Source organism: Saimiri boliviensis, chromosome 3 (assembly GCF_048565385.1).
Source record: "Saimiri boliviensis isolate mSaiBol1 chromosome 3, mSaiBol1.pri, whole genome shotgun sequence".
Taxonomy (NCBI): domain Eukaryota; kingdom Metazoa; phylum Chordata; class Mammalia; order Primates; family Cebidae; genus Saimiri; species Saimiri boliviensis.
The window spans coordinates 165,124,953-165,152,397 of NC_133451.1; the positions used below are offsets into that span (position 1 = coordinate 165,124,953).

General features: G+C 36.9%; 1 protein-coding gene across 4 annotated transcripts in view; it reads right to left on the reverse strand.

Annotated features, from left to right (window-relative positions):
* AFG2A (AFG2 AAA ATPase homolog A) overlaps positions 1-27,445 on the reverse strand; it is a 327,555-nt gene that overhangs the window by 47,294 nt on the left and 252,816 nt on the right. For all 4 annotated transcript variants that reach the window (XM_074396932.1, XM_039479102.2, XM_039479101.2 and 1 more), the window contains one exon: positions 24,462-24,626. In XM_074396932.1, coding sequence (XP_074253033.1) covers positions 24,462-24,626 — 165 coding nt within the window. The remainder of the gene's footprint in view (positions 1-24,461; positions 24,627-27,445) is intronic.

Below are 27,445 nucleotides of genomic sequence, written 5' to 3' on the forward strand. Positions count from 1 at the left end.
GGTGGAAATTGGAGGCAGTAAAAAAGACAATCACCCAAAGGTCTGCCTGAGGGAAAAGCATTATAGAGGAAATTAAGGTGAACATAATTCAATCAGAACACAAACTGTTTCCAGCACACTTGAATGTAAAGGTGAATATATGTGTGTAACTCAAAAAACAACAGCAAAGCAGCTTAATCATGTAGTGTATAAACTGTATTTTTATTTCAACCATCAAATGACTTCCCCTGGGATTCTTCTTACCGAAAATTATGACCCTCAATAAATCTGGCTTTGCGAAACGTTTCAGATCACAGTGTTGTTAGAACTTTGGTAAGACGGACTAATGGTTCTTCATTCTTGGATTCTTGCCTCATGTTCTTTCATATAGGAATAACATCCTCTCGTTACCAGACAGCTTCTCAAAACATATGGGCTAATCTAGTAGGAAGTCCAATTATCATTTCAAGATTAAATCAGTGCCTAAAGCTCTTGTACCAGAGAATTGGGTAACAGGATATGATAGGGTTTTTTTTTAAAAAAGTTATGTACTTTTTTGTATAATTAATCTGAACCTTGCCCAAACCAGCAACAATCCAAATTCGTTATCAAAACCCATCAAACATCAAAACCCATACCCAAGGTAAGAGGATAACTTTTATGAGTTATCTGTTATTATGATAAAGATTCGATGGTTTCAGACAGTCCAAAAATATCATGGACTATCAAAAAAAATCAGAGAGTTTTTAGTAAGGTAAACTTTCACAAAAATGAAATTGCATGCATTCAGTCTTTCACTCATCCAACCTTATTAAGTGCAAACTGGGAGCCAGGCACTATTAGCTTTCTTTGATCAATCAATTAACTCTGAAGATTCCAATGCTTTAACATTAAATAACAAAGGCATTATGTGTGGCAACTGGAAATGGCTATCAGATTACTGCAGGTCAAATATTAAAATAATTGAGAACACCTTTTACAAATACACTGAGTTATAACTAATACACTCTACAGACTAATTCACTGTGAGAATAAATATAAGACTAGATTATTAAGCAGGCCAGAAAATAAAAAAAAGCTACCGTGGAAGTTTAATTTGGACAAAAATGTTGAATGGACAAGACTTCCAACATAGACAGGTCCTGAGCTAACCAGTAATTACATAAATCCAGAAGACTAAGGGATTACCTGTCACCTCAGTACAGGTTAAGTAACCCTATTCCAAAATGCGTGGGACCAGAAGTATTTGAATTTTGGATTCTGGAATATTTGCATATACATAATGAGATATCTCGGGGAGGAGATCCAAGTCTAAATATAAAACTCATCTGTGTTTCATCTACATCTTATACAGATAGTCTGAAAAATGTATTATACAATAAATGTGTGCATGAAACAATGTTTTACTGCAACCCATCATATGAAGTCAGGTGTGCAATTTTCCACTTGTGGCATCATATCAGTGCTCAAAAAGTTTTGGATTTTGGGTTTTCAAATTAGGGATGTTCAACTTGTATACTCAATCCTACTGCCTTGTGTAGAAAACAGTATTAATTTACAATTTTACAAAATCTTCCGTTAGTATTTGACTGTTCACATGTATAGAGCTTCTCCTTTGTCTTTATGTAATATAGCTATATTAATTAGAATTTTATATAGTGAATCATATTTTCTTTCTTTCTTTTTTTTTTTTTTTGAGACAGAGTCTTGCTCTGACACCAGGCACCAGCAGGCTGGAGTGCAGTGGCGCAATCTCGGCTCACTGCAATCTCTGCCTCCCAGGTTCAAGCAATTCTCCTGCCTCAGCTTCCCGAGTAGCTGGGACTACAGGCGTGCGCCACTACACCCAGCTAATTTTTGTTATTTTTTAGTACAGACGGGGTTTCACCATGTTGGCCAGGATGGTCTCGATCTCTTGACCTTGTAATCTCCCTGCCTCAGCCTCCCAAAGTGCTGGGATTACAGGCATGAGCCACCACACTCAGGCATGAGCCACCGTGCTCAGCCATGAATCATATTTTAAATGAAATAGGGAGAAATTTAAAAATGAAAACTAATCTGTATAATCATCGCCATTAAGATGATCCATAGACACCTCAAACTCAATATGTTTACATTGATAAAGTTTAGATTTCTGTATATTATTTGAAAAGACGGATCAGACTTTCTATATATACTATGCACATTATGTACATAGTAAAACCCAGTGTTAATGTAGCTCATTATATATGGATTCAGTAATACAAAATAAAAGATTAGTGGAACAGACTTCCAGGTTGAAGTTCAGAGATGACTGAGTCCAACCACTCTTTTCACCTTTCTAGGTCTCTACCTATGAAATTCTCTATATTCACAATCATTCTTCTTTCTGAATGAGAGAATAAAGTCTCCTATACTTCATCCAAAGGCAAAACCTTTCTTTGTGTCCATGACTGCAGTCCTCTGTGATCTTCCTTCATTAGTTATTTCCTTTCTCATTTTTCCCTTGGATATTTTCACTGTCTTCTCTCTGATGACTCTTCCTCTTCAACCTATAAACATGTTCAAGTCTCTCCCATTCTATATATAAACCTTCCCCCCAAGCAGTATCTCTCTAGTTACCAATCTAATCTCTCTCCTCTCTTTTTCATTCAAAATTCTTGAAAGGAGATATCCACAATAAACCTCACCTACTATTTTGTCTTCAGTTCTCTACCATCTAGTTTTTGCCCTTACTGCTCCTCCAATTAAACTGCCCTCTTTGCTCCATGAAGTCACTGATGACCTGCGTCTGCAAGTAGATGTCAATGTGAATAGTCTACAATGCTTGCATCTCATGTGCTTTTATAAGCTTCTGCAGGTAGATATGTCCCTCCTTTGGTTGTAACTTGTCTCTAATTCCTAAAGGTCTACTTCTGTTGAGGCATTTTCCCTGAGAAACATAGAAACTGCTAAGAGGGGTTCTGAGGTGAGATGACTGTAAGCAAAGCAATCCCAAACTAATTTGTATAGCCATTTGGTATCTAACGCTGGAGTCTCGGGGGAGTGATACTGGTGAACGGCAAATGAGTATGAAGGAGGAAGTTCATAGGTTCATGATATTGTATATAAACAAGTTTCACAAATAGCAAAAACCTAAAAATGGAGTTTTGTGTATATTTAATAAGGAGGGGTTTACTGAATTCACGGTGGCTATTTTCATTACACACATACACAAAGAGAATGAATTATCTGTCAACAACTATCTTTGAAAAATGGAAACCAAAACATTTTCTAGCAGTCCGAAGCTCAACAGTGTCGCCCTGACTACTAGTGTTATCTGAGCATCAAGACTGAGTGATGAAATTTTGCACTACCTTTGCAAACTGGTGGAAGTATTTATAATAGGAAAGATCATTGATGTCAATTCCTTAAAGAATTTCACTATGTATTACAGTGTACTTTGTTAACGTTTCAATTGTTAGTAAGTCAAATACTGATTATTCTAAACCTTTCAAAACCAGTGTAAGTAAATCTTACTCATGTGCTCATGAGAAAGTGAGAATTATCAACATAATTTTGGGGCATTAAAAAAAACAGTGACATATTAGAAATAATACTCAGGGAAAAGTTTTAACTGTAGGACTAGGATGGCTTTCCAGTGTAATTTACCAATGGCAAATTAAAAACTTCAATGTATTCAAATGTATGTATATCACAGTTCACATGAACAACGGGTCTCAAGCACTCAGGTAATTTCTGCTCTCACAAGTAAGTCAGCTAGAAACTAAAAGAGAATAAGAGGAAAACTTAACCCAGAGGGATAAGCATCCTGCAAGCCATGAACCATGTATGATAATCTATATAAAATGAGTCTGAGGCGGGTGGATCATGAGGTCAACAGATCGAGACCATCCTGGCCAACATGGTGAAACCCCGTCTCTACTAAAGATACAAAAAAATTAGCTGGGTGCGGTGGCATGCACCTATAGTCCCAGCTGCTGGGGAGGCTGAGGCAGGAGAATTGCTTGAATCAGGGAGCCGGAGGTTGCAGTGAGCCAAGGTTGCGCCACTGCACTCCAGCCTGGCACCTGGTGATGGAGTGAGACTCTGTCTCAAAAAAAAAAAAAAAAAAAAAAAAATGGGTCTGGCAGGCAGAATCACCAAACAAGCCAAGGCAATAGGGCTTTCCCTTAGTCTAGGGATGACATCCATGTGGAACCCCGACTACCTCACACCAAAGCTGAGCACTGTTGGCAGCTATGATCCTCCTGGCAGAAATTCACAGAAGGCTTCTATTTTTGATAATAAAATGATCCTCATTTAATTAAAACAACACAAAACAAAAAAACTAACCACAGATTGATACTGTTTTCACAAGGGAAAAAAACAGAAGATGACAAAAAAGCACAGAACACCCTCAAGACGTTCCAATTATTTTTTTCTTACGAAGTTGAGAAGTCACAATTTATCTTTAAAGGTATATGTAAGTCATTCTTTGGCCCTGAACTTGGCACCTAAGTGAGAGGCTTTTCTGGAGTGCTGTGTTCACTCTCCAGCATTCTGCAGTTGTCTACAAGGGTATCATCAGTAGTGCAACTTTGGTATATCTGATTTGCCTCCATGGCTTTGCTTCTTCACAGGTGTCATCAAAAATACCCTTAGAGAATGACTGAGGGATAAAAATGATGGATTGCTATTGATTTCCAAATGTAGCTGGCTTTTCATAGTCTTTAGGATGAAAACAAATCCTCTGAGTTTGAAACGCGAACCTGGACATTGGCTTTTTAGGTTGAATCTAAGAAGATAATAACATTTCCAGCTATGATTCTGAATTTTCTTCTAATTGCACTTTTATCAAACTTCATGTCAATAATTTGCCTGCCAAGATAGGCACTTGCTCAAGGTTTTAATTCTTAAAATTATAAGTAAGGATATAAAAGGAGAGGTTTTTAAAATGTTATATTCCTCTTTAATTTCTTTTTAAAATCTTTATTTTTTTTGCTTAAGTATTTCTCTTTAATTTCATAAGCTATGGTTTTTGCATTAGTTCTGTGAAGAGCCTAAAAGGAATGAATAAACGGGAAAGCAACATGCACCTGAAGTCTTTGATGCACAAAGCACACAAGGTTCACAGCTATTTCTTCATTACATTTCTAAGTCTTGCAAATAAATATTAAACATTAACCAATTCGCAAAATGTTTGGTTAGGGACTACCCTTCCCCACAGAGGGTATACATGTAGTAAAAGCAATAAAGTTGGCATTTTAAAAAATATCCACCAACGATCATTTTTCAGACTAAATAGTTATTGCCATGCCCTACTGTTTTACCTTTTACATTTTCATGGTACATAGGAAGATTCACTTCTGATGTGACAGACATCCCATAATGACCACACTATATAAAATCTCAAATTCTTGTAGTATTAACTTAATCTGTTTTTGTTCTTTAGCTGATCTTTTAGTTTTATTTACCAGAAAAGATTGTATCTGGAAAGTTATTTAAAACTATAAATCTGGCTGGGCATGGTGATTCACACCTGTAATCCCAGCATTTTGGGAGGCTGTGGAGGGTGGATCAGGAAACTGAGACCATCCTGGACAACAGAGTGAGACCCTGTCTCTAATAAAATACAACAAATTAGCCAGGCATGGTGGTATGTGCCTGCAGTCCCAGCTATTCGGGAGGCTGAGGTAGGGGAATCACTTGAACCCGATGCAGTGAGTCGAGATTGCAGCACTGCACTGCAGCCTGGTGACAAAGCAAGACTCTGTCTCAAAAAACAAAACAAAACAAAACAAAACAAAAACACCCAAAAAACTATAAATCTTTGAACAATTTCTTTTACAAAGGTGACATGAGAAAAAGAAAAGACTGCATTTAGTGAGATAAAGAATGTACTACAAGGAGCAGTTGAAATGCAGGTTCCCCACCCAAACAAAGTACAGTGCTATTTTGGTGTTTCATGTTTGTCTCAGCTCACACTTAACAAGGGAAAAGAAACATGAGTTACTAATTTCAAACTTAAAAATGTCAGGCATGTAAAAAGTGGAGGTTCCAATTTATTTGAAACCTAGGCAAAGACATTTCATTTAAAAGGAAACTAATATATTCAGATAGGTGCAAACTTGTCAAGATGGACTTTCAGAGTTCTTTTCAGATACACAGGTATACAAGCCACTGTGTAAGCCATGTCACAAGAATGTTTTGTTTCTGTGAGTTCATGAAATTAATGGGTACTCATGTTATGTTTCTGAGAAACATAGCATGTGTTCAACAGTGTTTTTGCTACAGTACTTGTTTTTAAGCTGCTCTGCGGAATCTCCAAGGTGAGTCAGAGGAGGAGGAGGAAGAGGCAAGCAAGTGAGACAGGCACCCCACCAAAGTAGACCCAATGTAATGGGCTTTCCACATATGGTTTAATTTGATGAAGGGGAGAGATTCTGCTATTAAAATCTTTCAGAAACTACACATTTGAAGTTTTAAAAATTATAGAAAATAGTAACCCTGAATTAAAAAATAAAGCTTTCACAGAGAAACATACTTCTGGATTGGAATAAAGAGGTGAAAAGAATATATAGTTCTTTCTTAAGACAATACTTTGCTTTTATAATTCCCAAGTGTAGCTGATGTAGTTTTCACCTACTAGTCTTTCTTATTATTTATTCTCAATTGAAAAGTAGAGGCAAACAGTGACAACTTGGTAAGAATAAATTTCCTTGCCAGATTTATGGAAAAGCTTAAAAATATCTTTTCCAGGATTTCTCTGTATTACTCTGGGAATTCTCTTCACTGTTCTCATGTGCTGAATGATTTGTTTCCTGGATCCCATGTTTTTTCCTTGTTTTTGGTGGAACACATTTACTTGTAACTCCCTAAAAAGACATGCATGAAGATAAACTTGTTTTAGGTCTTGCACGTCTAAAATGAATTTATTCCATCTTCACATATGATTTCATTGTTGGCCAGATACAGAACTCTAGGTTGGAAATACCAACTGGAAACTGTCTGTGCATGAATGAGTCATGTCACCTGGTGGTCTTAACTTCTGCAATACCCGCTGCACTCCAGTCTGGTGCCAGAGCGAGATTCAGTCTCAAAAAAAAAAAAAAAAAAAAAAAAAAAAGTAAAACTTCTCTCTATAACATACTTCTTTATTTAAAACATTCCTCCCTTCATCTATCACCTCCTATACAGTTATCCTGGGTTTTAAAACATGGCTATATAGTATTAGTGTTGTCTGGAGTGTGATCTACATATAAAATACCACAGATGCCCAAATTAAAATCACTTCTGTTGAATAGGGAGGCCCAGTTTCTGAGGAGAATGTTTTTCTATTTATGCAGGCAGAAATATCTAATTTGAATACAGTAACATAATGTGCAAATAACAGAGAGAGAGAGAGAGAGAGAGAGAGAGAGAGAGAGAGAGAGAGAGAGAGACAGACGAGAGACTAGTTTACTTCATGGCTGATTGTTCTTTGAGGAAATAACTCTCTCTTCATTAAAACGTATAAATGACAATTATAAATGAGGACAAAAATAAATTACTGAGCAAATACGGTGATTTTAAAAATCTATAAACATTAAAGAAATTGAATCCAAATTTTTCTACAAAAAATACACTTAATACCTTATATGTTTACATATTATATAGAGAAAATATATAAGTAGATCACATATATAATTTATATGTAGATCACACATCAGACTATATAGTATAGATTACATATAAAATCATTATATAATACATATTATAAATTATGATAGATTACATATAAAATTATATATAATATAGATTACATGTATCATATATGTAAACTATATATGATATAGTTTATATGATTACATATATATGTAATATCAATTATATGTAATCTATAATATATATTTACATTTATATATTATATATAAACATATATAAGGTATTAAATATATATTGAAAGGAAAACATGGTAGTTTATTCAAATTAAAAATTTCTGTTCTGCAAAAGACACCAAGGAATGAAAGGATAAGCCACAGATTGGAAGAAAATCTGCAAAAACTCATTTCTGATAAAGGACTAGTATCCAAAATATATAAAGAACTCTTAAAACTCAACAATCATAGAACAACTCAATTTAAAAACAGCCAAAACATCTGAAAAGACACCTCACCAAAGATAGGTGGCAAAAAAGTATATGAAAACATGTTCAACATCATGTCTTTAGAGAATTGTAAATGAACAGTAAGACACCACTATATGCATGGCTAAGATCTAAGACACAACATCAAACGCTGGCAATGATGTAGAGCAACAGGAACTCTAATTCATTGCTGATGGAACTGTGAAACAGTACAGCAACTTTTGAAAACAGTTTGGCAGTTTCTTATAAAACTAAGCATACTCTTACTATGTGATTCAGCAATTGCACTCCCTGGTATTTATCTCAAAGATTGAAAACTTAAGTCCATAAAACAACCTGCACACAAATGTTTACAGCTTTACTCATAACTGCCAAAATTTGGAAGTAATCGAGATATCCTCCAATAGGTGAATGAATAAACAAAATGTGGTACATCCATATACTGGAATCAATTAATGGTAAAATGAAAAGAAAGATCACACCACAAAATACATAGAAGAACCTTAAGTGAATATTGCTAAGTAAAATATTCTAACTATATGACATTCTGGAAAAGGCAAAACTACGGAGACAGGAAAAAAGATTAGTGGTTGCCAGGGGTTTAGGGGGAGGGAGGGAGAGATGAATAGGTGGAACACAGGGGATTTGTATGGTAACGAAACTGTTCTGTACAATACAGTAATGGTATATACATGCTTTTGTTTTGTTTAAGACAGGGTCTCACTCTTGTCACCCAGGCTGGAGTGCGGTGGTGCAGTCACAACTCACTACAGCTTTGACCTTCTGGGCTCAAATGGTCTTCGCACCTAAGCCTCCCAAGTAGCTGGGACCACAGGTGCATACCACCATACCCAGCTAATAAACAAGTTTTTATTTTTATTTATTTATTTTAATGTAGAGTCGGGGTTCTGCCATATTGCCTAGGCTGGTCTGGAACTACTGGGCTCAAGTGATCCTCCCACCTCAGCTTCCCAAAGTACTAGGGTCACCTCATCAGCCCATACATGCTATTACACACTCGGCAAAACTCATAGAATGTACAGCATAAAGAGTGAACCCCATTGTAATATGCCCATAGCTTACATTGGCTCAACAATTGTAACAAATTGCTCAACAATTACAACAAATGTACCACACTAATGCAAAATATTAATAAGAAGGTAAACTGGGGTATTGAGTAAGGAGTTTATGGGAACTCTCTGTACTTTCCTTCATTTTTCTGTAAAGCTAAAACTGCCCCAAACAGTGTAATATATAATTTAAAATGTCATGCAAGAGATAATTCTAACTACTAAAACCTACCTTATAGTAAGATAGAATAAACATTTTTCTACTAAGATATATTTTGGAGGTCAGATTCCACACATACCTTTCAAGTATAAATGTATTACTGAAAAAAGAAAATAAAAAATTTGGTCTTTTTGATAATAGAATATCGTATTTATCAGGTTTTATAAACAAATGACTGGGAAAATATGGTCTTAAATGTGTATGTCCTAGATTGGGGTGAGGGGGTGACCAAATATTCTTCAATATTTTTCTTTTGAAATTCTTCATTTGATAACTTCTCTATATGAGTCTAAAAATTTTGCATAAAAATTTCAAAGAAAAGCTTCTTACAAATGGCAGAAACTGGTTATTAATTTTATGCTTTAGCTCAGTTATCTTTTTGGTGATGGGATGGAAAAACCTTAATTTTTTATTTTTATTTTCAGTTTTAAAAATGTTTTTAACCTCAGGCTATAGAATTTTTTATTTTCAATGATGAATTTCCTCTTAAGTTGGGGCCTGCATATCAATATTCTTTTAGGAGCAAATCCCTCTTATCAAAGTTTTACAGTGGATTAAAGTGAAACTGCTGTACTTAAGTCCAGGTGACAGGCCCTGGAATTTTCCCTGCTGTCCTGGGCCTGAAGCACCCCTGAAAAACCCCAACACTTGAAGAGACACAGTTATAAATTCTTCTCTAAAATATAAGGATATCCCAGAGCCCAGAGGTTGAGGATGTAGTGACTTTATAATTAATTAGTCTAACCTCATTTTAAACACTGTGGTTATTTTACTGGGATTAGCATCAGAGACTATGGGGTGGGAGCTAAAGAACAGATACTAGGAATAGAAAATTGGGCAATAAGGGATTTTATAATTGGGAAATCCTTATATTTTATTAATTTTTAATTTTATTTTTTTCAGACAGGGTCTTCTCAGAAAAATGGGTTTTTCTTTTCTATCTCATTGTCAGGCTGCAAATTTTCCAAACTTTTATGCTTTGCTTCCCCTTTAAATGTAAGTTCCAATTCCCAACCATATTTTGTCAATAAATAAAACTGAATGCTTTTAACAGTACCTAAGCCACCTCTTGGACGCTTTACTGCTTAGAATTTCTTCCACCAGATGCCCTAAATCATCTCAAGTTCAAATTTCCATTTATCTCTAGGGCAGGGGCAAAATGCTGCCAGCTTCTTTGCCAAGACATAGCAATATTCACCTTTGCTCCAGTTCTCAACAAGTTCCTCATCTCCATCTAAGACCACCTCAGTTTGGATTTTATTGTCCCTAGCACTATCAGCATTTTGGTCAAAGCCATTCAACAAGTCTCTAAGAAGTTCCAAACCTCCCTCATCTTCTGGTCTTCTTCTGAGCTCTCCAAACTGTTCCAAACTCAACTTATTACCTAGTTCCAAAGTTGCTTCCATATTTTTAGATATCTTTATAGCAGCATCTCACTCTACCATGGCCAGTTTTCTATCTATATTAGTCTGTTCTCACAATGCTAATAAAGACAGACCTGAGACTGGGTAATTTATAAAGGGGAGAGGTTTAATGGACTCACAGTTCCACATGGCTAGGGAGGCCTCACGATCACGGTGGAAGACAAAGGAAGAGCACAGGAACGTCTTACATGGTGGCCGGCAAGACAGAGCATGTGCAGGGGAATCTCCTCTTTATAAAACCACAAGATCTTGTGACACTTACTCACTATCATGAGAACAGCATAGGAAAGACCCACCTTCATTATTCAGTTACCTCCCATGACATATGGGAATCATGGGAGCTACAATTCGAGGTGAGATTTGGGTGGGAACACAACCAAACCATACCAACACTGAAAAAATTAGAAAGAAAACTTCGAAGTTATTACGTGATCATCTTGCTCTCTTTTTTTCCCACTCATCCTATGGCTTTCTCTGTGAAGTATAAGATGAAAGCAATATTCTTTTTTGCTTTATTCTGCATTTTGTATGTCTATGACTATAAACATAAATTATATATTGATTGTCTAAGATACTGGCTATTAAGAAAGAAAACATACACTGTTCATGGGTGATTAACTTACAAGCCATGACCAGTTTTAATATAGGGATATGTATTTAAACATACCTTTACAGACATACTCAGTTCAGACAGCAAGTCAACTGATTCTTCAAATACCTGTAAATTTATATTTAGGCCCCTTGGAGTTCCTCAAGACCTATCACTATTGTAGTAGCAGAAATATAAGTTTAAAATAATACAGAACTTAGCTATATACTATTTTATGCCATATAATATAGAAAATATCATTATAATGAAATCTTTTGATACTAATTTTTTTTTTACCTAAGAATGTTTGACTTAAGTTTTCACATATTCAGGCAAGAAATTTACCCTAGGCAAAGTAAACACAATTCTTGCTTTTAAACATAAAACTACGCCTTAAGGATTCTTTCAAACTGAATAAAAATATGCCAAGAGGCTAATTTTGCTGCCACTGAAAGATTGTCCTGTCCAAGTGCCAAAAGCAGTGTGACTTATTTTTAATCTGGAAGAAAAAGGGAAAATATCTAATTTATGATTTGGAACTTCCACAATGGTAAAGTAGCATGTTTATTATACCTATTGTTCTTTTGCTCCTAAATAAACAGGAAAACTTTGCTACAAATATAAAAGCAAAACCCATTTTCCAGAATGTAATAGTAAATAGGCTGTGAACTATTATTAAAGAACAGCAGAAATAATCTTTGGGAATTGGAAACATAAACAAAATAAAAAGAGAAAACCCTATGAATCTAAATTCCTTCTACTTTTCTTTCTAGTCAGTCTAAGGCAAGGTTAAATTCTGTTTCTCAATTTCCAAAACCTAGTGGAGGGTTTATTTAAGAATAATGTAACCACTGCATTGCAGCTCTAAACAACCACTGCATAAAGTTTAGTAACATTCTAAAAGAATAACTTCTTTCAGAACTCAGAGTTATGGTCATTTGGGGATGAAGAAGGAGAACATGTCAACGTGACCACCATACACTAAATAACAGGTATGCGGTGCTTCTGTCCTTAGCATTACACTTCTCAGCCTTATTACCTAAACACTGGGGTCCAATCCTAACTTCAAAGAAAGAGCAAAGTAATGAGGTATGCTCATGTCCTAAACAATTATTCTAGAGGAAACAGAAACCCTCAACTTTCTAAAGTTGGTTTACTATTTTTTCAATTAACAAGACACATTAAAAAAACTTAGAAATAAGCAAAAGGTGAGAAACTCGCAAGAATATGCTAAAATAGGGATATTATACAGGTAATTTATAAAAAAAACATTAGCTTTACACATTTGAAATGTAAAAAATAGTATACATCTTTAACAGGAAAAAATAAAAATAGGATTACAGATATTTATAAATATTAATCAGGTGAAATAAATGCTATATGTAAACTGTGAAATATAGTTTAACTTTAAAGAACACACCATTAAAACAAAAAACAAGACCATAGATGAAACATTTATTATGAGTATTCATATAATCTATGGGAATACAATATGAAAATATTAGGCAAACTGTAGATTTTTAATATTAGATATCAAATTAAATTTGCTGATAACAACAAAAGTGATTTAGTTTGCACTTGTTATGTGCTTACTAGGATAAGTACCTTATGTAAATTATGTCATCTAATCTGGACAACCATGAAACAGGGACCTCTCTTATCCTTATTTACATATGAATAAAAAGGTCACATAGCTAGGAAATGGGAGATTGGCATTTGGATTCACAGCTTTCTCTTTCCCTAACCCAGGGTACTTAATCATAATTCAATTTCATAGAGTAAAAGATGTTCTTAAAAGAAGAAACGGTTTTTATATACGTATATATATTTTCATATATAGACCAATTAGGTTATTAGAAATCAGCCTTCCGGCCGGGCGCGGTGGCTCAAGCCTGTAATCCCAGCACTTTGGGAGGCCGAGGCGGGTGGATCACGAGGTCAAGAGATCAAGACCATCCTGGTCAACATGGTGAAACCCCGTCTCTACTAAAAATACAAAAAACTAGCTGGAATGTAGATGTGGGAGTCATTTATACATAAAGTTAAAGCTAAAAAAAATTAGATCAGCAGGGGGAAAAAGGAAATTATCTGTGCCATTTCATCACAGCTCAAAATACTAACAATGGTACCAGACGGTCCCCAATCCTAGCTTTTACAATGATTCATTGGTTTTAGACTTGAGTAAGAGAGAGACACATTGATGTAAGGATTAAAGTGTCTGAATCAAGTATGAATTCCCAGGTCTGTGTTCCTTAGTTAGAGTACTATAACTAGTTCTGGAACTAGTTTCTCCAAAAAAAAACTAGTTTCCAAAAAAACTGCTGCATTTAATTTACCATTTTATATGACTCATACTATAGTATTTATACTTAAAGTTCTTGCCCATTCAAAAAATAGTGAACCTTTTATGGGACTCAGACTGGTCACTCAGTCAGCAATGAAGCCAAAACGACCCTGGGATGAGTAAATTCAGCCTCAGACCCTCAGGATAGAAAAGAGTAAAGAACTACTGGTGGCCGGGCGCGGTGGCTCAAGCCTGTAATCCCAGCACTTTGGGAGGCCGAGGCGGGTGGATCACGAGGTCGAGAGATCGAGACCATCCTGGTCAACATGGTGAAACCCTGTCTCTACTAAAAGTGCAAAAAATTAGCTGGGCATGGTGGCGCGTGTCTGTAATCCCAGCTACTCAGGAGGCTGAGGCAGGAGAATTGCCTGAACCCAGGAGGCGGAGGTTGCGGTGAGCCGAGATCGCGCCATTGCACTCCAGCCTGGGTAACAAGAGCGAAACTCCGTCTCAAAAAAAAAAAAAAAAAAAAGAAATCAGCCTTCCATCACTTCAAATAACCAAACAAAAATAACTGACACTACCAGAATCTATGCTGCAGAGATAATAGCATGCTTTACAATCTCTCTTTTAAAATTATAAACTCCTCTCAGGTTAACAGAACCTCCCCCCAACCCCCCGCCTCCATTTTATCACTCTTCTGAAGATGAGGAAGCGCAGATTAAATGGTTTGTATAAAATTTTGGAGAAACAGAATGAGGAAATAGAGAGACTAAGAATTTGGAAGAAGAGAAATAAGGTGGAATGTTAAAATGCTCAAACTGGCATTATCATCAGCTTGAGTAATTCTCCATAGATATGTATTTACTCTGGATATCAGCTTGGGGACTAGATTATCTGGTAGGTCCTGACTAACTTGTTCACTGGATATACTTCTTCTCTACAAAAAGGCTTCCATATTTGGGTATAAAATGTTGTATTAGGTTTGTTGTTAACCAGATTCTCATTCAATATCCATTTCCTTTCTGACTAATACTTCTTGTAAACTCACAGTTTTAAATACCTGGCATAGAGTCAGTAATACAGGTATGGCAGCACAAGGTGTTCTGGAGTGTGATTAACTTTGGTGTAAACATCCTATCTAAAATAGCCCTCAGGTAAGCTGAATGTACTTTTGTTGCCAATTTAAGCAGAAGGTAAAGTTTGGAAATACAGAGAATCTCTATACACTGTAAGTACATTGTATCTCCATACACTGAAGTTTTAAAAATTGTGAGTTAAAATGAATAACATTATAATTTTGTAACCTTCACTTACTTTCCCAACAGAATTTAAGGAAAAAGTTGGTTACTGCACATTTCCATTTTATAACACTTTTTATCCACGTATTCCCCCAAATCATAGATATTGAACTTGACTAGCTGTTCTTAAGGAAGTTGAAAGCATAACAACCAAAAATCTCAAGGTAAAAAAATCACTAGGTCTTTGACTCTGAGCATGTAAAATTTTCATTTCTACTCAGTAGAAAATTATTAAAGTTTGCTAAGGAGAATTTTATTAAAATCCAAGTTCTATAGCACTGTCAGAGTCACTTAAGATCTCTATTCTTCTGGTGCCATAATTAATATCTTTTGGCTACAGAAGAAAATATTTAGGGGCATTGACTAAGATCGCAAGATCTCGGCTTTCTGGACAGACTGTAAGAGAAGCATAACCATACTATATATATCCCTCCCACCCTTTCCTGGAGGTCCAATCCCTAAGGTATTCCTTATTCAGTTAATTTAATTTATAAGAGGCATATAACCACACAGATTTTTAACACTAGAAAGGATTATAAAAAAGACCATCTTCCTATTCCCTTATTAAAAGATGAGAGATTGGCTGGGTGCGGTGGCTCACGCCTGTAATCCCAGCACTTTGGGAGGCAGATCACAAGGTCAGGAGTTCAGGACCAGACTGGCCAACATGGTGAAACCCTGTCTCTACTAAAAAATACAAAAGTTAGCTGGGCATGGTAACTCATGACTGTAATCGCAGCTATTTGGGAGGCTGAGGTAGGAGAACTGCTTGAACCAGGACCCAGGAGGCGGAGGTTGTAGTGAGCGGAGACTGCACCACTGCACTCCAGCCTGGGCTGCAGAGCAAGACTCCATCTCAAATTAAAAAAAAAAAAAAAGAGAGAAGTGAGTTCTAGAAATGCTAAATGATTTGGCTAAACTCATTGTAGTTAATGGCCATGATGGGTCTTGGCTTTTACAAATTTCTTTACTTAGCATATAGATGATAAAATGCTGAGGAAGGGAAAAGGGGAGTGGTGCAGGACTACCTGATAAGTTGCAGTCCTAAATAGCTCCCTTTAGCATATGCTGATTTTGGCTCTGAAGGATCCTTTCATAATTCATTTACAACAGGGAAGCCCTATTTTAACCACTAAACAGGTAAAACAGGTATAGAGATTATGCCTCTGTCCTTACAGTTTATATTTCAAGTTACATGTCTCAGAGAATATAATCCACCTTACTTTTAATATTCTAGCCATTCACACCTAGTACTGTACCTCATGGCAGGTTTAAGGTTGCACAAAAGACTTTTTAAAAAAAATTTATTTTTATTTTTTATTTCAGTAGGTTTTTGGGGAACACATGGCATTTGGTTACACAAATAAGTTCTTTAGTGGTGATTTCTGAGATTTTGGTGCAGCCATCACCCAAACAGTATACACTGTACCCAATGTGTAGTCTTTTATCCCTCACTCACCTCCCACCCTTTCCTCTGAGTTTCCAAAGTCCACTGTATCATTCTTATGCCTTTATATCCTCATTGCTTCGCTTCCATTTATGAGTGAGAACATAAGATGTTTGGGTTTCCATTTCAGAGCTACTTCACTTAGCATAACTGGTTGCCAGTTCCATCAGGTTGCTGTGAATGCCATTATTTTGTTCCTTTTATGGCTGAGTAGTATTCCATGGCGTGTATGTGTGTATATATATATATATGTATACACACACACACACACACACACACACACATGCCACAATTTCTTTATCCACTTGTTGACTGCTGCGCGTTTGGGTTGGTTCCATATTTCTGCAGTTGCAGATTGTGCTGCTATAAACATGCGTGTGTAAGTATCTTTTTCATATAATGACTTATTTCCTCTGGGTAGATACCCAGTAGTGGGAACGCTGGATCAAATGGTAGTTCTACTTTAGTTCTTTAAGGAGTCTCCACATTGTTTTCCATAGTGGTTGTACTAGTTTACATTCTGACCAGCAGTGTAACAATGTTCCCTTTTCACCATATCCACACCAACATTTATGATTTTTTTGATTGTGGCTATTACAGGAGTAAGGTGGTACTGCACTGAGGTTTTGATTTGCATTTTCCTGATCATTAATGATGCAATTTTTTCATGTTTACTGGCCATTTGCATATCTTCTACAAAAGACATCTTTAATATTCCCAATGTATTTTTATCCAAAGGCTCATGAGGTAAATCTTAAAGTTACAGAAAGTAGTTTCTGTAGTTGAGATGTAAAATCTCAATTTGTTTATTTCATGAAAATAACTCTATATGAAGTGCCTGCTAGGCACTATAGGGGAGATAAAGGTGGATAAGACCAAAAAAAAAAAAAAAAAAGAGGCACCCTGTACAGATGCAAAGCTTGTACCGACAAAAGGGTACCCAACCAAGGGGGGCAAACGGGGCTGAAATGTTGCTCATGCTCTGTTTGACAAGCTTTTTGCCCTAACAGAAAGCTGTCACCAAGTGGGGTGAAGAAGCACCTGTTTCTAATTCACGTAATAGTGCTTGGGAGGCTAGCTAGTGGTAGCTTTGGACACAAATACCACAAATCTTTCAATAACACAAATCTGACCACAACAGTCATCACATTTTTCAATGGTTTTCCATTGCCAACAGGAGAAAAGCAAGTTCAGATGACGTTCAAGTTCGTTCACATTTAAGTCTGACCACTTTTTCTCCTTCTCCTTCTACATGAAGACTCTTCCTGCTAATCATATTGAACATTTAACTGATTTTTAGACCACACCATGCTCTTCTATTCATCTCTGGCTTTCCATCTGCCCTTTAAAACTCAGAAAAAAATTCCCTTCTGGGTATCATCTAACTTGTTTAATCCCAGGTAGTGTGAGTGACTCCTCCTCCTCCTTTCTCCTATGGTATTCTGCATGTCACTCGATCATGCCACATAAACACACTATCTAGAACTTCGTTGTTTATGTCTTTCCTTCTAAACTGCGAATCTTATTCACAATACCTAGGAAATAAAGCTAACTTACAAAAACAAGGTTCCTAATTTTAGGTAGCTTATACTTTTTTGGAGATGACAAAAACAAGGTAGGTAAAGACAATTATTGTAAGAAAAATACGTATAAAAATGGTACAGATGTTTCATATCTGCCGTTTAGTTTGCTAAGTCACTATTCACCGGAATTGACGAACCTTTATCAAATATTCAGAGATGTCAAAGGGAACTATGAAAGTTTCAAAGAATATTGTGTTGACTCAGAGGCATTAGGAGATCATGAAGAGTCCTTCAAGTGGAATTGAGAGACCTGATTTCCGGTCCCAGGTTTGTCACTTACTTGCTGTGGGATCTCAGACAAGCCAATTGCTTTTGCTTGACTTTAGTTTTTTTGCTATAGCACTGCTCCCATAGAATTAGGGTACTCAAAGAGATAATGTATATGAAAATATGACTAAAACTACAAAGTGCCATTTTAGCAAATGTTAAAACTGACGTTCCTGGTTGGTAAAATGACTTAGAATCAACACATAAATCTATCACCCATCTAATATTAATGCCCACTGAGTGTGTGCGAGGCAGCTGCTTTGCAGGACTTCAAGAAGTGCAAGACCTGATCTCTGCCCTACAGAATCTCTGTTTGGGGAGATGAGGCAGCTGGTCGTATTAAAATAACTACAGAGACCAGGCACAGTGACTCATGCCTGAAATCCCAACACTTTAGGAGGCTGAGGTAGGAGGAATGCTTGAGGCCAGGAGTTTCAGACCAGGCTGGGCAACATAGTGAGTCCTCCATATCTACAACATTAAAAAAAAAAAAAAAAAAAGCTGGCACAGTGGCATGTCTGATCTACTCAGGAGGCTGGGCAAGGACCACTTGAGCCCAGGAGTTTGAGGTTGCAGTGAAGTATGATTATGATACTGCACTCTATCCTGGGCAATAGAATGAGACCCTGTCTCTTAAAAAATAGCCACAGGGAAAAATATAACAGCTAAACAAGTGAAACAAAAATAAATGTAAAAGAGTACAAAAGAATAGGCTATTTCTGGGTGGGGCAGTCATTATGGCTTATTGACAAAGTAGTTATTTCGGTGGGTCATGTAAGGAAAGAATACATTGTCCCCTGGTATCCAAGGGCAACTGGTTCCAGAAGCCCCTTAGATACCAAAATCTGAAGATGCTAAGTCCCTTATAGAAAATGGCATAGTATTTGCATATAACCTGTGTATATCCTCTTGTATAAGTCATCTCTAGATTACTTATGATACCTGATATAATGTAAATGCCATATAGTTGTTATGGTATATTTTCAAATTTGTACTTGTTGTTGTATTATTATTTTTATTGTTTCTTTTGTTTCTGAATATTTTTTATTTGCAGTTGGTTGAATTTGCAGATGGAACCTGCAGATACAGGGCACTGAGTATTTTGAAATTCTCTGGCATAGATACATAATTTTAGTGAAAAGACACAAGAAAGAATAGAGAGATAGCAAAGAAGATCTCGAATAAAAACAGGAGACCACTTGGTGATAGCAGCATGTTTTCACAGGGCAGTTTCTGATTAGGCAGAAAAATCAGGTTGCAGACAGTCCACAATAGCAATCCCCAACCTTTTTGGCACCAGGGAGTGGTTCTGCGGAAGACAGTTTTTCCACAGATGGGGTGAGGTGATGGTTCTGGAATGAAACTGTTCTCAGGCATTAAATTCTCATAGAGAGCACACAACCTCGATCCCTTGCATGCATAGTTGATAGTGTTCACAGCTCAACAGTGTTCATCCTCCTATGAGAATCTAATGCTGCTGCTGATCTAACAGGAGGCAGAGCTCAGGTGGTAATGGTCACTGGCCCACCACTCACTCATGCTGTGTGGTACTGGTACTGGTCCACGCCCAGGACGTTGGGGATCCCTGGTCTATAGGAGAGTACTAAGTACTGTGGTGCTCTGCTTCACTTTGGAGACAGGTACACTGCTGCTAGCTGCTTTCTAACAAGAGTAAGTAGACTGCTTCAGACCAGGCCAAATGGTGTTCTGTCCTTCCTTAGAATCCTTATTCCTATCTCAGATGTGTTGTTTGACTGGTTTTATGCCAGATTCTAGTATAATGACTCTAATGTTTTAGTTTGGGGAATACTATCATAAGAGATGTCATGGAGGAAGAGCACAGACATTTTAAGTGGCTAAATTGCTCCTTCTGTTTTCACTGTGTGGGAGAAAGAGAGATGTCAGAAGAACTGTTAATCAGTGAAATAGAAAAGTAATTTAAGGCTCTCTTTTTATTAGCTTTAATAGCTCAAGCATAGTGAATAGGACCCTTCTAGGATTAATGAGGCAAACTGGAAGGCAATTTTTTTAATGTCAAGCTGGCATGAAGATCTTGTGCTATTATTAGACCCAGGAAGGCAGAGACTACAAAACAGCCATGACACATCATTTAAAAATAAAATAAATAGACTAAGTTTACATGAAGTTAGTTTCCTGAAAACTTAGTGTGAAATGTATTTAACTTGAACACATTGCTTTAAAAAGATTTTCTAGAGCTAGATTCATAAGATTACAATAGAAAAATCACTATAGTAAGCCAATTTTTACATTTTAAAGAAAAGGAGGATTTTTATTTTATTTTATTTTATTTTTTTTGCTGTCTGACTGCCACATCATGAGCTGCATGCCTACTCCTGGGAAGGGCCTGTCCCAACTGGCTCTGCCCTGTCACCACGGTGTCCCCAGTTGGCTGAAGCTGGCCTTTGAAGATGTAAGGGAGCAGGTCTACAAACTGGCCAAAAAGGGCCTGATTCCCTCACAAATTAATGATCCCAAGGGGTTCACTGAAAGGAGGAGAATATCCAAATGTGAATAAAAATTCAACCTAATTTTACAGATATCAGTCTTTGGTCTATGTCAGCAAAGTCTGATGATACATGGAAGAAATTATGCATCTTACTCATCACCTGTGTTCCCAAGAATAGTACACATGGGGTTAATAAGCCCAGTTACTGCTTTTTAAAATATGTATTTGTGACAGTTGATTTCCTGTTAGAGATAAAGCTTCCAAAAGTAACAAGGATAATTTGATGAAAGACGAATAAATGAGGTTGAATAGTCTACAAATAACTTAAAAAACAAAAATCAAAGCCAAAAAAATAGCAGTAATCAAAAAGACTTCTTATTCCCTCCTAAGAGAAGTTCCCATCTGCTTTTAAATGGCATGGGTTTTTTCATTGACTGAGAGCTACAGCCAAGAAGCCGAGACAATGAGGGCCACAGCCACAGGGACAATAAGTGGCAGGTGGCAGAGATGGCCGAAAGATGCAAACTGTTTCCGTCCCCCCTCAGAGGCTGCTCCCTAGTGACTGTATTCCCCTTCCAGCTGGTGACAAACTTCCTCTTGAGGCTTACAAAAGTGCTTCAATTCTCTGTATTCCCTCTTCAGGGAGGAAAAATGGAGTGACTTCAAGCAGAAGTTGCTATCTGAAGCACAGAGCTAAGCTAAGCTTTTATGGAACAATGCTGATTGGGCAAAATAAGTAATCAGGTGAAAAGAAAATAATTTCTTAAAGTAACCTCTTCTCTTCTCTGTCAGTAAAAGTACCAGTGGCCGGGAGCAATGGCTCATGCCTGTATTCTCAGCATTTTGGGAGGCCAAGGCGGGTAGGTCCCCTGAGGTCAGGAGTTCAAGATGAGCCTGGCCAACGTGGTGAAACCTCATCTCTACTAAAAATACAAAAATTAGCTGGGCGTGTGGTGGGTGCCTGTAATCCCAGCCACTCGGGAGGCTGAGGCAGGAGAATTGCTTGAACCCAGGAAGCAGAGGTTGCGGTGAGCCGAGATTGCTACATTGCAGTCCAGCTTGGGTGATAACAACGAAACTCCGTCTCAAAAAAAAAAAGTGCCAGTATCATTTCCATCTTAATCACCCTCTACAACTTTTTCACTAAAAATAAAACATGCTCACACTTCAACATTTTGTTTCTAAAAAACAATTAGAGTGCCAGGAATTTCCTAATCTCTGGCTTACCTGCCCAAATTCTTGTTCATATAGCTAATAGGGTACAGTTAAATAAAATTAATTTTATATAATCTTGAATATAATATACTATTTTTCCTGCAAGGAAATTAATTGATAGTAGTTTCATTTTTATACCCAAAGTGGCCAGAGACACTCTAACTCTGAGGAAATGGCTCTGTCTACAGCAGAAAGTTAGAGGGCTCCTCTGGTACAAATGAGAACTGACAGTCTACTTTTTCTAAATCTAACTTTAAAATCTTTTTTTCCCACAATTTATCAAGTGCTTGTTAAACATGCACCATGTAGGTTCTGTGTGAAGAGAGAAACAGAGATGAAACCTTACATTTCATCTAAGCATTGTTTAATTAAACTGTCCCAAACCTCCTATCTATTAATATTAAGACTTTGAAGAAATAAGAAGTTTTCCTAAAACACCTATGTGAACTGCCTAACTGTTCAGACCAAAAAAAAAAAAAAAAAAACCACCTCGGTAGGGAACAAACTTGCCTCATCCAAATCAGAAACCACAGAACTACTAAGATGTAGCTGTTAGCAAAATTTCTATAAAGTTGTAATACTATACTAATTATAAATAGGACCACAATGGGATCCCCTCCCCAACCCAAGCATTATGGAACACAAAAGTATCATTGAGGGAAGACAAAATTTTCTGCTACTTTTCCTGTGACAATTTTCAGAAGACTTGATATAAAAATTAATCCTAAATGTGCTTACATGTTAAATCAAATAAGAAGTGTACTACATAAGAATTAGCAAGCCAGTACAATAATTGCTGGCACCAAAGGAGGTTTTTTCCTTTTAGCCAGATAAAATCTCTCTGGGTTTTATTTCTGTTTTGCACTTCAATGCTACTACCATGAATTACTTCAAAGTCAGAAAGGCACATTTATATCTTGCTAACTGCTCTTCCAGTTCACTCAACTCAAGCGAAAGATTTATGGTTTCTTCTTCTTCCTCTTGCTGCTTTCTGAAATTGCCATATTATAATACATGATGCCAGCCTTGTCTCAAATCAAAAACTGAATTCTAGAAATGTAGGGGCAGTCAGTTAACCATAACTCTACGTTCATTTTTACTTTATGGATGGTCATAAAGATCACTGATTCAGAGGAGTTAAAGGTGAGCTCATTTCAACTGCTTTTCAAGCTACTTTCCACATAGTTTTTATTCCAACGGACTTTAAAAATAAAAAGGAGGAAAATCAAATACAAATACTCCTCAACTTAATAAGGGGGCTATGTCCTGATAAACTCATCATTGGTTGAATATGTCATAAATCAGAAATGCATTTGTGTGCTTTTGAAATGTGTTTTTGACTTATTTTCGACGTAAGATGGATTTATCCAGATGTAGCCATATTGTAAGCTGAGGACTGTCCCGAGTGTATAGCACTTTTATACCCAAAAATCGTAAGTCAAACTGTCATAAGTTTGGGACTGTCTATATCTACGGTTCTTGGGGCAAAACAATGAATAGATCTGGTATTTATTTTGGCTGTTGTTATTAGCTATGATTGCATGATACACTAAGTCCAGTTCCAAAATGCCTCTCGGAGTACCACTAATGATCTGTCATACGGTTATCTCTTCTGTGTTTACATAAGACAAATGAAAACAATAGCAAGCAAAATAGAATGTAGAGTCCTAGCCTACTGAGTAATTCAGAATAAAAATAATCTGTAACCTCTTACTTAAAAAAATATTAACTTCCCAGTACAAATCCACATCATTCATTGTTATGACAGATGCTATTTCTGTGTTGAGAGACATAGTTGGTCCTTGCCTTAAGAAATGTAGGTAGAAAACTTGCACAATTATTTCATGGAATTTTATTTGGTAAATAAACATAGCTTAAGTAAAGAGTTGGTAAGGAGAGAAAAAATGTTTATCTGCCATACATAAAAGTGATTTTCATATTTTCACAGACATCTTGCTGTTCCTGTCAAGAGTTTATCTTCAGAGGAGGGCAGATACCCTTTTACTGTGAGAAAATCTTTAGTACAAAACTAGATTGCGATAACTTGGCAAAATGATAAAAAGATGATAATGATACACACTCTTTGCTTCAGCCTTTATACTGATGATATCCTAATTTCATTTCTATGATCTCCATGAGAAAACAGCAGGGAGGGTTATAGCATCATTTCCATTTGATGGGTAAAGAAAGCAAAGTTAGAGAAGTGTGTGATTGGTTAGAAACTGCTGTATTTAGAAGCCCAGTGGAAGAATCTACTTCTAGTCTAGTGGCCTTCTCCCTATATTATGCTATTCCTTTGAAGACTACATTTTGAGAAATAATGGGAGCAAATAAAAAACAACTGTGATATAACAGAAGCCACGTAAAGTGCAATTTAACTTAGTGACTATGGCATGTACTGCACTTCTTGTTTTAAGATTTTTTAGTATATGGTCATTTAAAACACTTGGCGGAAGCAACTTATTTTGCTTAATGATCTCAAGCCACTGCTTCCCTCACACCAAGATATTTTGAAGGGAACTCTCTTACCTCTGCCCCAGAGTATGAATCAGTCTGAAGGATGAGTTCATTCAAATCAACATCATTACTGATAGGCATGGAGTGAAACTGCAGCTTCAGTATTTCCCTTCTTGTTGCTTCATCTGGTAACGGCACATAGATGATTCTATCAATTCTTCCAGGTCGCATCAAAGCCTATAAAGAAAATGAGGCAACATAAATTAACCAGGCTCAGAACTGACATTCCACCTCAAAGATACCCAGGGAAAGATGTCTGGCATTTCACGAATAATACAATATTATTCATACTTGGTAAATAAAACAAGTACCAGAGATTCTATAATCTACGTCACAGATACAAACAATGTCAAGAGTACTTTTGAAAATAGAAAAGCAATATTTATGGGAGCTTGTCCCTTCTCAGCAATTACCAGGTGAATAAAAGATGACTATTCTCTTTTCAAAAATGTACAAATAATTTGCACGCATTATATCAAAAGGAATTTTTTTGTAACTTCCTTAAAGAACTATTAAAATATAGTTTAAGGCCAGGGATGGTGGCTCATACCTGTAATCTCAGCACTTTGTGTGTGTGTGTGTGTGTGTCTGTGTGTTTTGCTTTTTTTTTTTTTTTTTTTGAGATGGAGTTTCGCTCTTGTTACCCAGGCTGGAGTGCAATGGCGCGATCTCGGCTCACCGCAACCTCCGCCTCCTGGGTTCAGGCAATTCTCCTGCCTCAGCCTCCTGAGTAGCTGGGATTACGGGCATGTGCCACCATGCCCAGCTAATTTTTTGTATTTTTAGTAGAGACGGGGTTTCACCATGTTGACCAGGATGGTCTCGATCTCTTGACCTCGTGATCCACCCGCCTCGGCCTCCCAAAGTGCTGGGATTACAGGCTTGAGCCACCGCGCCCGGCCATTTTTTTTTTTTTTTTGAGAAACAGCCTCACTCTGCCGCCTGCCCAAGCTGGAGTGCAAGTGGCGCTCTCAGCTCAATGCAACCTCTGCCTCCCAGGCTACAGTGATCCTCTCACCTTAGCCTCCTAAGTGGCTGGGACTACAGGCATGCAGCACTATGCCCAGCTAATTTTTTTATTTTTTTTTGTAGAGATGGAATTTTGTTTTGTTGCCCAGGCTGGTTTTAAAAACAACAAAGTGGAAAAACTTACACTACTTGACTTCAAAACTTATAATGCTAAAGAAACAAGATAGTGTGAGAGTATCTAAAGGATAAAGATACAGACAAGTAAAATAGAAAAAGTAAGTCCATATTGATTTTAAGCCACTCAAGAAGGAAATTATCTTAAGAAAAGCTACTGTGGATGATAGAAATCCATATTTAAAAAAAAATGAACATTGACTCTTACCTCATACCATACTGAAAAATTAACTTGAAATGTATGAGCTAAAACTACAAAACTTCTAGAAGTATAAAAGAAAAAAATGGATAACTGATATCTCTTCAAAAGATACCTTTAAGAAAATGAAAAGACAAGTCAAGACTGAGATAAAATATTTACAATATGCATATTTGACAAAGGGCTTGTATCCAAAATATATGAAGAAGCCTCGTAAGTCAATAATAAGAAAATAAGCAACCCAAAGTAACTGGGCTGAAAACTTAAACTTGCTAACCATATAGGTTCCTTTGTGAGGTAAGTATGTGAAAAGATAATTAACATCATTAGTTATCAGGTCAATGCAAATTGAAACCACAATGAGTTACCATTACCTTATCATAAGAATGATGAAAATTAAAGACACTAACAATACAAAAGACCAATCAAGGACATGGAGCAACTAGAACTTACATATACTGTTAATGGGAATATAAAATAGTACAACCACTTTGGAAAAGTATGTGGCAGCTTCTTAAGAAATTAAACATACCACATCATAACAACCCAATTATTTCACTCCTAGGTAGTCACCTAAGCAGAAAAAAGCTATATCTACACAAAGACTTGTAAATGGAAGTTCATAGCAGATTTTATTGAGACAGAGTCTCACTCTGTCACCCAGGCTAGAGTGTAGTGATATGATCTTGGCTCCTCCTGTGCTCAAGCGATCCTCTCTTCTCAACCTCCCAAGTAGCTGGGACCACAGGTGTGCACCACCATGCCCAGCTGTTTTTTTATTTTTTTTGAGGTGGAGTTTCACTTTTATTGCCCAGGTTGGAGTGCAATGGTGCCATCTCAGCTCACTGCAACCTCTCCCTCCCAGGTTCAAGCGATTCTCCTGCCTCAGCCTCCCAGGTAGCAGGGATTATAGGTGCATGACACCACACCTGGCTACTTTTTTGTATTTTTAGAAGAGACAGGGTTTCTCCACATTGGACAGGCTGGTCTCGAACTCCTGACCTTGGGTGATCCATCTGCCTCAGCCTCCCAACGTGCTGGGATTACAGACTTGAGCAAATGTGCCCAGCCTCAGCTATTTCTTTTGTATTTTCAGTAAAGATGGGGTCTTGCCTTGTTGCCAAGGCTGGTCTCAAACTCCTATGCCCAAGTGATCTACCCACCTTGGCCTCCCAAAGTGCTGAGATTACAGGTGTGAGCCACTGTGCCCGGCCCACAGTAGCTTTATTCATAATAGCTAAAATTGTAAACATCCCAAATGTCTAACAACTTATGAGTACATAGTCAAAATATGTAATGGAATACTACTCGACAAATAGAATTACATATTTTGAGGCCCAAGGTCATACAATTCCATTGTTGATTAGTATTCAGTAATTCAGGACTACTGAACACTCAACGATGTGCATGAGTCTCATCATGCTGAGTCAAATAGAACAGACATCAAAGAGTACATACTGCATAACTACTATATTTAAATAAAATATTTAAAAAACCCAATCTAATCTGTAGTAGCAAAAAGCAGACTAGTGGTTGACTGAAACCTAAGAAGAGGGAAAGATGAACTGCAAAGGGGCAAAAGCAGTCTTTTGAAGGTGATGGTTCTGCACCTTAATTGCAGAGGTAGTTTTACAGGTTTACACATGTCTAAATT